This window comes from Musa acuminata, chromosome BXJ2-6 (assembly GCF_036884655.1).
Source record: "Musa acuminata AAA Group cultivar baxijiao chromosome BXJ2-6, Cavendish_Baxijiao_AAA, whole genome shotgun sequence".
Classification (NCBI taxonomy): Eukaryota; Viridiplantae; Streptophyta; class Magnoliopsida; order Zingiberales; family Musaceae; genus Musa; species Musa acuminata.
In genome coordinates this window covers 42,666,689-42,679,810 of record NC_088343.1, presented here as the reverse complement: position 1 = coordinate 42,679,810, position 13,122 = coordinate 42,666,689, and the positions used below count along the sequence as shown (strand labels likewise).

Sequence of the window (13,122 nt, the reverse complement as noted above, 5' to 3'; positions counted from 1 at the left end):
TTAAGAGCCAGGGACCAGCAGGGAACAAAAGAGACTAAAATGAACAAGAGAAACAATATCCATAGCCTTCTTTTCTGGGACAAACTTCCCAAGAAAATAGCCACTGATGCATTAGCTGTAAAATGTCCACCGATATAATATTTTGTCTTGGAAAAAGGCACAGACTGTCTTCCTACTTGGAGCATAGCAACTAGAATTTCTTCTAAAAATAACTAGAATCCTTATAGAAATTGCAAATTTTCTTAATACTGTAAGGCCTAATCTTGAAAAAAAATCAACATTCCAGATAGATGTTGTCCCTTTGGACAGCCTTTGTCCAAAAACCATACTACATGTTCCCTCCTTTCCCCTCTTCTATTTCTAGGACATGAGTCTTTCTTCTATTTACTTTCAATCCTTATTTTATATTCAATGAAACAGATTAACAGGTTTCCTCCAATTTTCTCCCCCAGAAGTAGGGATTGGAAGTTTAACCAAACTTCAAACTAGGCAATTGGAAGTTATAATTTCTATCAGTTAGGGCATGCCCCCACTAGATCGTGGAGCAGAAGCAGGATGGATTTCTGTGGACTTTATTTGACTTATAAAGTGCAGACTTTCAAATTAAAGCATGCAGAGATAAGGATATATGGACGTTACCAAGCCATAATACTTTTTTATGGCAAAACCATGAAGATAGATTGATCTGAACATAATCTAGATGTAGAAGATGTAGCCTAGAATATAACAAATAATGGCTTAGGCAGAACCTCTATCTTTCAGTCAATTTCAATGAGATTAGATCATCAGAGGAAAAAACAGGATAATTATGATGAACTGCATGGTTGTCTCACTTTCACCATTCGTTTGGTCTCTTTAACCATTTTCTTGTGTATCATCAAGACATAGATAAGACAAACAGACAAAATCTTGAAGCATAGAGACAACAAAACAAGTATACATGTTCGAAAAACTGTTGGCAAATAAGTCAACCTGAATTGCTGCATCTCTTCTGTTGTTTTGCCTCAGATCTAGAGAAGTACAACATAGAGATCGAAATAATAAAGTCATTTGTTATTTATTATATAGAAAGGCAATATCTCAGATAGTCAACCTGCTTCTGTCTAAGTAGAAATCTCCAAGGCCACACTCATATGCGTCAGAAAATTTAGCATTTGACAAGATGGAAGCATGACTCTCTTAATAGAATGATTTATTCTGCCTTACTGTCTCATACTCCCTTATACTGACGAAATCATCATCCGGCATGCCATTACTAACTGAAAAACATGATCAAATGGTGGGATTCAAGTTTGTGCAATGTTTTGCATCAAGAATGAAAGAGAAAGGAAAACACAAGATTGGTGCAAATAGTCTACATAAATATGACTAGTTAGCATTATAGTACAACATAGTCGCATGGGTCCATCAAACAAAGGAACCAATGCCAGCTTCAACCACATGCTTACAGACCACCAATTGTTAGCATTCAAGAACAAAATCATGCCATATGATAATTACAAAATGGTATAATCAAAAAGATAATTGAACCTTGATATAGCAATAAGTACTGGTTTTTACAGGGAAAGCCTCCTGACACAACCATGGCTGACAACAAGTAAAATGTTAATGCACAACTCAAGTTTTATTATCTCACGTAGTACTTTTTTTGTTCAAAGGGTTGTCTTCTTATTGGATCTTTCTAAGACAAGTATTCATAGATTTAATTTGTCTTAAGTTGGTTTGTTACTGTAAAACCAAATGATGATGAAACTGAATACCTAATTCTAGGGTTTGTTTGGTATAATGTAAGTGATGGAAGTCAGAATCAGTTCCAGTATAGTAACTCTAGTGGCTACAGAACAGAGAACAACTTGCTGATTTTAGCCAGGTTACTTCAGGTCTTGGACTCACTTTAAATTTCATTGTGACCACCCAAACATTGGAAGTAATTGAACTCACTTCCAAAGTCACATAGTAAGTACTTAAATGAAACCCACAAAATAATAAATCCAATACTTAATAAATTAGACACAACCATTTCATAGTTCTCAATGTGTGAAGAAGATGCCAAAAAGAATTTACCAGAATGTGAAGCCGGAATCTTCAAGGACAAGCTTAAAGGAAGAACTTACATTCCCATAGTTCATTTCGACATTCTTGAAAATTTTCATTGCCACTACCAAAGCAATCAGATAGATCATCAAGCACATCTGAGTAGATACATGAGTCAATAAACTTCATACTTGTCCTATTCTCCTTTTCAAAAGTACCCTTTTGTTTGCAAGCTACTCCAGCAGAATGCCCATGTATTGGCTTCTCAGTATCACACATAGCTGCACTCTGCAAGTCATAAGAAAAAAATTGTAAATACTAAAGTAAATGTTGATGCAACTCTGAACAAATGATTTGGTCTTTTATTGGCAGTTAGCAGATGCTTGTATAATATAACTACTTTGATAATTAATTTAATTTTCCTAATTAATATAACAAAATGTGTCAGGCTTCATAACACCCTTTCTGCAAATTTTAATGGATTCATGGTTCTTCAGCTACATTGTCAACGGAGTGAAACATGATACAATAGGCCGCTTTTAGGAACAACTTAGACCTACTTGCATTAGGCAAATATTCATGTGTATTATATTGTTTCGACAAAGTTTCCAGCTACTAATCAAGAACCATGAGACCTTTCACATTTCTCTAGGTTTTCGACAGAGATTGTATGAACTATGAATATAATTCACATTACATAAATAAAGGTAAAATCTTTCAACCCTACCTTACCAGTTGAGGAAAGTTATTTTCATATCTCTGTTCAAAATGAATGTATGCAGATAGAGATACATGGGGAAAATGATCTTCATAAATAAACACCGAGTGCCATAAAGATCCAGAAGATACCTTGACGTATAGATTACCATTTAAAATGCAAGAAATAAGAAGATAATAAATGAATAGTTAACATTAGATGGGAAAGGTTAAGAAACAAGTAGAATTATCACCAGTTCTATCTCAAGATCATAAGACATGGACCTAAGATTTGCCGAATTTTGTACTTGCTTTGACATCCTTAGAGGTGAAACGAAACTCCTGTAGAAGATTTTAATGTATATCATGAAGGTTAAGAATACAGTTATATATTATTTTTAATAGCAAAATATGCTCATAGAAATGCATAACCTTTCTCTATGTCTCTAAACCAATGTGCCGCTCAAATAAGCAAGAGAACGTATCATGACCAACAAGCAAAAGATTTTAAATCAATAACCAGAATGTACTCTTGCTATCTTCTTAAACACTTAAAAAAGGTCATATATGAGAACAAGAATATGAGTACGAGAATTACCTCGATTAAAATCCTGAAAGTGTTAGTAGGATCACTAAAGAACTTGGATCAATACAACTAAAAGAAGCACAAAAAAGTTTCAAGGGATGTTTGCCATTGATAAAAAAAAAGGTATATGATGTATAATCAGGAAAGGTTTGTCAATGATGATATGGGTTCCCAAGGTACTTGAACAAGAGGCCATCTAGGATTCATATAAATAATGATAGCCCAGTTAGTCTTACATGGCATACAATTCCATGACGTAAATCCTATGTTATTAATCACCAACAAAAGAGCCATAAATGCTACTTTAGGGAGCAAGCACCACATGAACTTAGGCTTGGGCAATGATAAATATAATATTCAAGACACTATTTAACAAACATCCTTGCCGACCACTTTCCAACAAAGAAATCCATGGACAATGTCAGCAACATCTTGTGATTGTTTGTAATGCCTCAGAACTGCACATTATTTGCAGGGAATCCTACTTCCTAGTGATGTAATGAGTTGCCTTGAAGAGAACATCAGACATTTAAATGAGGGAGATCATGTGTCTAAATCTCACATGAAATATGAGCAACTATATGGATAGTATATTAGTTGTTATTCACCACCAAAGGGAACTTTATGGGCACAGTTTCAAGAATAAGTCTCACATGATTTTCAGATTGGCCATGACATAAATACAAATCGATCATGAAAACAAGCTAATTAAAGTAGAATATAGTTGAAATCAACAAATAAAATCAACTATATGGATGGTATATTAGTTTTTATTCACCACCAAAGATCACTTTAGGGGCACTGTTTTGAGAACAAGGTCCACATGGCTTTGATATTGGTAATTGGTCATGACATAAGTAGAAATCGATCATGAAAACAAACAAACTAAAAATAGAATATAATTGAATCAACAAATAAAATCAAGATCAAGGACCAAGTTAGACCAAGGACCAAGATTAAAACAAACTTAAAAGAAGTTTCCCAACCAAGGGAGATAAATTTGAATGAGATATGAAGATATTTTGGTGACAACAAGATTAAATCCTAGTTTCCTAGGTGTTACAGAAATTCTGCAAAACTCAACCACAAATTTTATAAAGTCACCTTATTTGTGTTCTTGGTGAGTGAGCAGGAGTTTCCATCCCAACATTACCAAGACCTGACACATAAGAAGAAACAAACTTAACATCAAAAGGTTGTTGCACTAATTGACTAAAAGACGGCAAAAATACATAATCATGCTATAAAGACTAATATTATTTGTTCCTTCAATATATATAGTGATGGGCTTTAAAAGTTAAAATTATATTGTACCAAACAGCCACATTTACGTATTAAGGGGTTTCTTCCATAAAAATTTCATGCATTCATCTAGAGACGAACCAGATAAATTGTGGAAATTTATAGCATAACGATGTTCTGCTAGTCATCTAACTTATTCAATTTAATTATCAATTATCCTTTAGCCTGCCTCAGCAGGCAGCAGTGGATACCAATTATTCCAAATTTAACCTAAAACTATATTATCTTAGCATGTCCAAAACTATCCGGTTTAGATGTTAAAAGTGCACAAAGAACCAATGGCAAGTGACAAATGAATTATCAGTAAAAGAGCCTGTGGAGCCCAATGCAATTTGGCAACCATCATTCTGTCCTACACCAATTTGCCTGTTAAATTTCTCAAAGTAAAGACAACTCTGGTACCTCCCACTGAAAAGGAAACATGACTTTCAGGAACTACTCTTCCTCTGCAGTCAATTTTTTTGTTGTCATCATTGAGTAGATCAAGGACTGAGACCTCTGCAAAGAGTAGTTAAAATCAAAATACTATCACACATATTATCCCCTATAAAATACAAGAATTACTTAGGCTGTTTAAAATATATAAACCCTGGAGATGACTGAAACTATTATTTGGGCCACCGAGTTCCCATGTGTGTTCCTATTGACAAGATCATCCTCAAGTTTGCTTACCATCCTGGATATCCTCTTGTTTTTCCTCTGATTTCAAATGAGTAGAAATGGGACTAAATTTACAGGAAGATGCCGATGCCTTATAGCCTTCCACTTTGTTGCTAAGGCTTTGAGTTGCTGAAGCATTTTCAGTGATGGCTGCAGAACACCTGTTACAAAATTTTATTGGTCTTTCAAAGCAAGACAAGACATTATAAGAACGTGTCAAAGAAAAACCAAAGACTTTTCTACTTACTTATCTGGTAACAAAATCTCTTGTTGAAAACCTGGAAGAAAACCATCAAATCACTAAGTAATATACAATCCAGATTAATCTTGACTTCTGTTTACAGAAAAACTGATGTAAGGTAAATATAGATATATGACAAAGCTGAAACCTAATGACCTTCTTCCAATCTGTAGAATAATGACAAGCTATTTTCTTCAGATAAGCTCTGGGGAAGCTTTGTTGAACTGACAGTCACTTCTAAATGACCAATTTTCTGATGAGTAAAAACTGAAGTTCATGAGAAAACATGAAAACTGAAACCTACACATGGATACAACCTCAGGAGTTAAGGTTATTGACAATCGTGTTCATTTGTTAAAGAAGATTAGGGGTAATGCAATATGCCCCAAGCCACTTCCTGAGTCAATATCCTTTGCAAAGAATTTGTTGAGGCAATCAAATGAGAAACCAACAGTTACCTTCTCACTGAGCCAAACAATAATCCAGTAATGCACCAAGACACAACCAACTCTGGCAGAACAGAGCTGATATGCTTTTAAATAATTCAACTAACATGTCAGTAAGTTCCAAGTACGTCCGACCTAGAAAGAACCAGGACTTACACGATCAAGATAGAAATTGTCAAGTTCATATGTCTATGTACCAGCAGTGTCAAGTATATTTCTATTCCATTTTAAGAATCATATATACAACTCTTGCATGTTGAGGAAAAGATTTATATTCAGACCCTTCCCTTCTCCAAGTCATCATTAATACCTATTGCAATTGGGATCAAAGGAAACCTTAAAATCTCAAACATGCAAACCGCTAAATAGCACACTTACATCTAGAGTTCCAAAGGAAGTGCATATGAACATTTTACATTCATCCTCAATCAAGGCAATTATAGAAGTCAACAACACTTAACCTCCATGTGTTTATATGATGAGCCAACATGTTATCTAATGTAAAATTAGATCTTTTTCTTACCACCAAGACCAGTTGGATTGCCTTCAAATAAGGTACCTCCAAATTAGATGGTAGTAAAAAAGGCAATCTTATATGTCAATAGTAGAAAATATGGATGTTCATACATGGAGACTAAAAGAAGTAAGTTAACAATTATTCATAACTATAAATGGCCAAACTAATTTTCAATATGGATGTTTAAGTTATCATTTTTCCTTTACATGGTTATAACTAAAAGAACAAATCAATGGAGGAAAATAAAAATCAGCATAATAAGCAATAGTATAGAGTGTTGTTCAAAGCAATTAAAATTGTCTAACAAGATATACAGATGATAATGAGTATTCTAATTGTTGAAGGGATATTCTTTGATACTAAATTATATGTATCGGTTTTACAACAATAAAGAAGTTGTCATAGTGTCATCCAGTGAAGAGCTAGTAATAAAAGATCAAATTAGTATACAGAGCAAGGAATTAAATCTCAGATACTACTCCTATACAAGTTCCTGTCAAACCACTACAGCATGTAGGTATGCATACGGACATTGTTGAAAAAAACAAAAATATATGCATCCAAGAAACTGGATGCTTGGTACCCGTGAGGGTTTGTTTCTAGGTTAACGGTTCAATGTCAATAGTGCACATGCCTCCCCTAATGCATCCTGTAATACATTACATACATATATGTATATGTATACTATATATAGAGGAAAAGGTTGTAGGGGATTCAAATCACTGAAATATTGGCTCTCCCCAGATCTTGCATTGACAGTAGCCTCAGACACTAGATTCATCCTTTGGTGGTAAGTACCAATATAATAGAATGGTACAGTATTTCATACAAATGTAGTTGGATCAGTACAATACAATTGATAGACCATGATTCTTTAATCCATGTTTATAGGTACATCCAACAAAGATGCAATGAATAATGAGATAAGAGGAATAAAAAATTCATTCACAGTAGGAGTATACCTAAGATTGGTTTCAGATTGTCACCAACAAGCATATGGATCAACAAAGTTGTTGTTAGCAAGGACAAATGGAAATGAAAGTTTTGCATGAAGACACAATTACTGGGAATATTCTATAAGTGATTAGGCTTTTGATCATGCAATATAAAGCTAATTTGAGACCAGCTGCATTTTCCAGTCCACCAGACACCGACTTTTATAAGGTTTACAAAAAGTTAGTTCACAAAAGTTTCAAATATATACATGTTACTTTTTTATAATTTAGAATGCTAAATTTAAGGTTCAGAAAAAAAAAGGTTTCTGCAATCATAAAAGATGTTAAACTTACAAGAATTGTGACTTGAGTAACCTTGTTGAGCAACTGTTGCCAAGTTTAGAAAGCTTAGTATATCAAGTGATCGAGGTTCCTCAGGATAGTGTGCTCGCTTACTACTGTCATGAATATGATTATCCAGTCCAGTTGTCTGCTGTTGACGTTTCCTTTGTTCAAAGTAATGTTTTTGCCTTCAGTAAATGATTACACAAGTTCAAACTTCAAACATTATTAAAACTTTCTTGCAATTAGGAGCAAGGAGCATAATTATCAAGAACGTATGAAGCAGACCAAGTGCAGTTAAAGAAAATGATACGGGTTTGTGACTTACTTATTATGCATTGACTTCCTGGACTGATGATTTCACCATCCGACCATTGTATTACCACAGCAAGAACCAAATAAGCAAAAGATTAGAAAAAAACACAGATGCTCAGAGATGAAATTATTCTAAAATTTAACTAAGTAATCAATATTAAACTATTTCAGATTTGACCTACTAAACCACGTGAAAAGTCTTGACCCACTTTAGGACAAAAATAAATATGAAAACGCAAAAAAAATAAGAAAGGCGATGTGACATAAAGCACAGAATTAACATGAGAATGTAGAATATTTTTACAAGTTAAAAAGCTACCAAGTATGGAAGCAGCCTTAGATGACCAAAGTGTGAAAGTGCAGACAGTAGGCATTAATAAAAATAGATGAACTTCTCCATTTTTTACATTTTCAGAGAATTTAATGTAGAATGTTAAACTAGCTATTGATAAACCATAGCTGAACCTACACTTAACATATCATAAAAAATGATAGTTGGTCAAAGTGCTGTGATGATCTACTTACAGTATTCACCTTCCTCCGTGAGCCTCCCATCCACTGTAACATTTTGTTGATGCAATTTGCCCTAAAAAGAATACAATGAGAGAGACTAACTGCTTCCTAACAAAATTAAGTGATTTTTATAACAAGTATCTGAATTTTAAGTAAAATTTAAGAGAAATATTCCATAAAGGAGAAAGGTACAATCATTCAAGTTACTTAAAAGTCATTTGATTGCACATAAATAAGTAAAAGTAAAAAACAATATAGAATATATTGGTAGTATCAAATGATTATTTAGTAGTGTAGTGTTATCATGCAATTGTCAAACAATCCGAGAAATATTAAAATATCATTGGGAGTGTAATTAAATTAATATTTCCATGACATAACATGGAAAATTTTATGTGGATGCTTCTGTTCACTACAGTCACAGATCCGACTATGAATTGTGCCTTAACCTTGCAGGAAAGTACGATCACTTCTGAAACTGATTTACAGTTAAAATAATTTTGCCTATAACAAATTTACAGTTGGCGTTGTTCCACTAACACACCAAACTTAAAGAATAAATAACATGAGATCCAGATAAAATGAACCATAATTGATGATGTTAAACAGATCAGCCAATCAACATCTGATCCAGCCAATTTTGACTTTCAAATTGGCTAGTCCTGAGGCTGCCGATTTCTTGGGTCCTACCACCGAAAGCGTTAGCCGCCATCACAATCAAGAAAAGAGGAGGAGGTGGAGGGGGAGAGCAGAGGAGGAAAAGGAAGGGCCTAATAATAGGAATTACCGTTACTATCTGTCACCAATTTTCCTACAGGAATCAAGAAATGAAACGAACCGCAAGAAACCAAACAGAAAATAGCTATGCTACTAGAAATGATTGCTCCGACGCTCATGGATCGTGAATTCAAACCAATTTAAATCTTCTTACAACCCTAATTTCTAACCCGCGAGATATTGAAATTCTTATCTCCAAATGACCAATTCAAAGGTACTGATGACCGACAGAAACCCTAACGTACATATCCTACCTTGAAAACCCTAATTCCTCATCAGTCACAAGGAAGTTAAAGAAACGATGAGAGAACCCAAGAAATCCAACGGAACAACCCCCCGTCCCACGTTCCATTCATGACCGTTTCTTGATGTACCATCAAGAAAGATGGAAGGAAAACCCAATGCCCATCTCGACCTCCAAAGGATCACAAAACCCCGAAAGTTCGAAAACACGCGGAACATGCTAAGAAGATGAATAACAACCAACGATCGTTTCTTGACATACCACCAAGAACGATCGGATGATCAAGAACGGATCGAGCTTCGGGTTCGTCAGAGAATCGCTATTCTTCCTCAAGCGAAGAAATCGCAAACAGGTCGGAGCTAGGCGATCGTCGTCGAGGGAGACAACGGTCCTCACCCAGTCCGACCGCCTTCTTTGAAAAAGGCGGCATCTCTTATTGTGTACCAAAATTGCATTAACAAAACCGGGTTCAGTGAGTTACCGGTCGGGTTTTATTGGATATCTCGATTTAACTGATCCACGTGAACCGGGTTCAGAGGGTTGATGTCTCATGTGGAAGGGACAACGATCGGTCGGGTTTCATTGGATATATCGATTTACGTAATCCGTATAAACCGAATCGAAATCTCGATTCCCCTCCCAAGGTTTCAGCTCAGCCTTTCTTCATCTACAGAGGCAGAACTTTTAAGAGGTGGCTTTGTTGCCTTTATTCCTGTGCTCGTCTGTGTGTTCGCTGATGAGCGCCGATGGCGAGCAACTGGCTGAGACGCTTCAAATGGTATTAAATGGTGGGTGGCCTCATTCTGCCTGTCGCCCGCGGAGAAGTTGCGTCTTTTGCGCGTCGGCATGACGACAGCTCTCATTGTTACTTAAGCATAGCCCGGCATTTCGACGAAAGCATGCTGTGCTTGATGATCACATCACCTCGCAAAGCCGCCGAGGCTGACCAGAGGAGTGGTTTCGACCTTTTCCAAAGTTAAGAGCAAGTGGAAGTTAATTCTATTCCGCCACTCTTACGTCTTCTGCGCCTCAAATCATCACCGAATCGGTCATCGATTTAGTCTAAGTTATGATTCTCTGGTCGTTGGTCAAATCGGTAGAACATGAAAATTCTCGAACAATATCACTAGTACTGTAGAATATAATTCTGTCTTCTTATTAGGCAACATTAAGTGCATGATGGGCAACGAAGAAGCAGAGGAAGGGAGGTGAAGCTTCTTGGGGAACAATAAACTAAGCCCGTGGACTTTGAAGATTACGACAGGCGTCAAACCGTGAGAATCTTCTATGGAAGAGCTTGGTTAGCAGAACGAAAAGACCAGTTCTTGCATGTCAGGTTCGTTGAAAGCTTCAATCACAGTTTCTATTTGGGAAGAAGAATCAGTAACTAGGTTTCGAATTATGCGTTCAATGAAAAGACAAAGAAAACTATGCTTTAAATATGAAGAACTTCAGGTGTGGATTTATGTCGAGACAGCAAAACAAATCTAGCATAGATTTGTCTAGTGAAAAAGGAAAGCTTGGCCAAAAAGAATGCGTCTGCTATCTAAATCCTATAGCTTTCATGATGGATCACGCTTATAAGCTTCCTTGCCTCGGCGAGAAGATGGCATCCATGCTACTGCCGCTGCTCGCAGAATTGAACATGGCGTCCGCGAGTTCTGCCACGGAACCGTCTATGTCTCTACCACCCTGCTGCTGTCCTACTTGTCTGCTGGTGCTGCCACCAGCTCCACTCCGTGGAATTAGGAGGGTTCCTGTGCTCCTCGGATTGCCCTCGAGCCAGTTGCGCAGCTGAATCGAAGCAGACTGCGGTGACGCTCCCTGCTGGTGGCCGCCGCCGCCGCCGTCGTCGTTGTCGTTGTCGTTCATGTTGTTGCCGATGGCGCTGGGTACGAGGGTGGGTATCAGGATGGGAGTCGGAGAGGTCTGGCATGTGTGAGTGCCACAGTAGATGACCTCGAACGTGTTTGGATCGTCGTCGAGCCTCTGCACTTTCTTCTTTGCCTCGCAGCCGTAGTAACTCCTGTGAGTGCAACGGTAGTAACTCCTGCCATGAATGCAAGGAGATGAAGCTAATCACGATACTGTAGATTGCAGATAAGCTGCAAGGGGATCGAAAGCGAAAGCTTGCCTGGGAAACCTGGAATTGAGTATGTCTTTTTGTCCGTACTTCCTCCAGGTGTAGCCGTCGTCAGGAGGCATCTCCATGTTCCCCGTCCGAAGCGCCGGCACCCTCCTCGTCACCGTGCCGTCGTCCATCCTGGCAATTCGAATGGTAACGATTAGTTCTCCAATAGCTGACCTCGATTACTGTTGATGTGTCTGCAGAGGTTCGCATGTTTCACGTCTTGTTCAACCTTGCGTGAGAACATGGTTGAGGTTGGTAAACATGCATGAACTCAAGTGCGAGGAAATCGACTCCTTGACCTTTCCAAGATTGAATTAGCAATAATGGGAACGAATCTAATTTTCAAGGTTTGAATTCCACCTCGTCCTCGAAGATCTGTGCGGCAAAGACCCGTCGGCTCGCCGCCCGGACAACGGTCTCTCCGCACCCAATCGAGGCTCACCGCCGCCGCCGACGAATGACTCCACGCCCGTATTCGGTGTGCCGGGATAGTTCGAGGGCCCCATGGGAGCGGCGGAGTTGATTTCCAGCCCCCACGCCCCCACCACCGGTGTTCTCAGACCATTGGCCACCTGCATGCAACCCGTGCCGCGCGAGCTTCCTTCTCCGGCGCCGGGGTCCAGCCGGGAACCCGGGGCCTCCCCTAAGAGCATTTGGGAGGGGTAGGAAGACAGATTTCCTGCGTGCAACCGGCGGATGGCCTCGTTGAAGGCGCCGACGATCTCCTCGCAGGAGCCCAAGAGGTAGTGGGGATCGGTCGGGACGTTGGACAGGCGGAGGCTGGTCTCCAGTTCTCTGGCGAGCCTGCATGCGTCAAAGACTTGAGACAGGATGTCGTCCATGGCTTTGGGTCCGAGTCAGTGAGGCATAACACAGATGAAGCGTAAGAAGGGGAAGATGGGGGAGCAGTAGAACTCATTTGCATGGAAATACAGATAGAAAGAGGGCATTAAAAAGATCGAGCGACTCGTATTCTAGACGCTGAGCAGGGAAAGTGTATTGAATGGGCTGGGAAGGGAAGAGAAGACTTGGTCGTAGTCGTGGGGCACGTTGTTGGGTCTTTGTGATGACCTTCTTCGTCCACAAGCCTGCTTGAACTCATGTTTGCGGCTGACCGCGCGGAGTATTCTATAGAGTCGGTCTTCCGCATGCATGATCATCACATACCCAAGCTATAGAACAGCAATATCAATACAGATTACGTCCAAGATTTAATTCGACCTCCAGAAAGGACGTTTGGTCTATTGATACAGAAGTCTAACGCACAGTTCCAAGGACAAAGGAACTCTCCGGCGATATTTTGACCGACTGACGAGGGAAGAACGCTGGAAGATGAGGCTGAAGACCTACGCAGGCGTCTACTGCGAGGGAAACGGCTAGGAA

The 13,122-nt window shown here is 38.5% G+C and overlaps 2 protein-coding genes across 4 annotated transcripts; both read right to left on the bottom strand.

Annotated features, from left to right (window-relative positions):
* Positions 1–2,091: 2,091 nt before the first annotated feature.
* On the bottom strand, positions 2,092–10,025 carry LOC135615741 (uncharacterized). 3 transcript variants are annotated; one of them, XM_065114647.1, is made up of 10 exons: positions 9,870–10,025; positions 8,600–8,660; positions 8,088–8,110; positions 7,772–7,947; positions 5,526–5,556; positions 5,291–5,439; positions 5,021–5,116; positions 4,421–4,475; positions 2,985–3,072; positions 2,092–2,322 (listed from the first exon to the last, which is right to left on the bottom strand). In XM_065114647.1, exons 2-10 carry the CDS (start codon positions 8,639–8,641, stop codon positions 2,098–2,100), a joined length of 885 nt encoding a protein of 294 aa, XP_064970719.1. In that variant the 5' UTR covers positions 8,642–8,660; positions 9,870–10,025; the 3' UTR covers positions 2,092–2,097. The 3 variants fall into 3 exon arrangements, with proteins under 3 accessions (XP_064970719.1, XP_064970720.1, XP_064970721.1); XM_065114648.1 differs by having other exon boundaries at positions 7,772–7,923; XM_065114649.1 differs by lacking the exon at positions 2,985–3,072 and having other exon boundaries at positions 2,119–2,322.
* Positions 10,026–10,974: 949 nt separating this feature from the next.
* LOC135613707 (WRKY transcription factor 55-like) lies at positions 10,975–12,935 on the bottom strand. Its single transcript, XM_065110746.1, has 2 exons — positions 12,100–12,935; positions 10,975–11,871 (listed from the first exon to the last, which is right to left on the bottom strand). The coding sequence occupies exons 1-2, from the start codon at positions 12,579–12,581 to the stop codon at positions 11,688–11,690; spliced, it is 666 nt and encodes a 221-aa protein (XP_064966818.1). The 5' UTR covers positions 12,582–12,935; the 3' UTR covers positions 10,975–11,687.
* Positions 12,936–13,122: the final 187 nt, after the last annotated feature.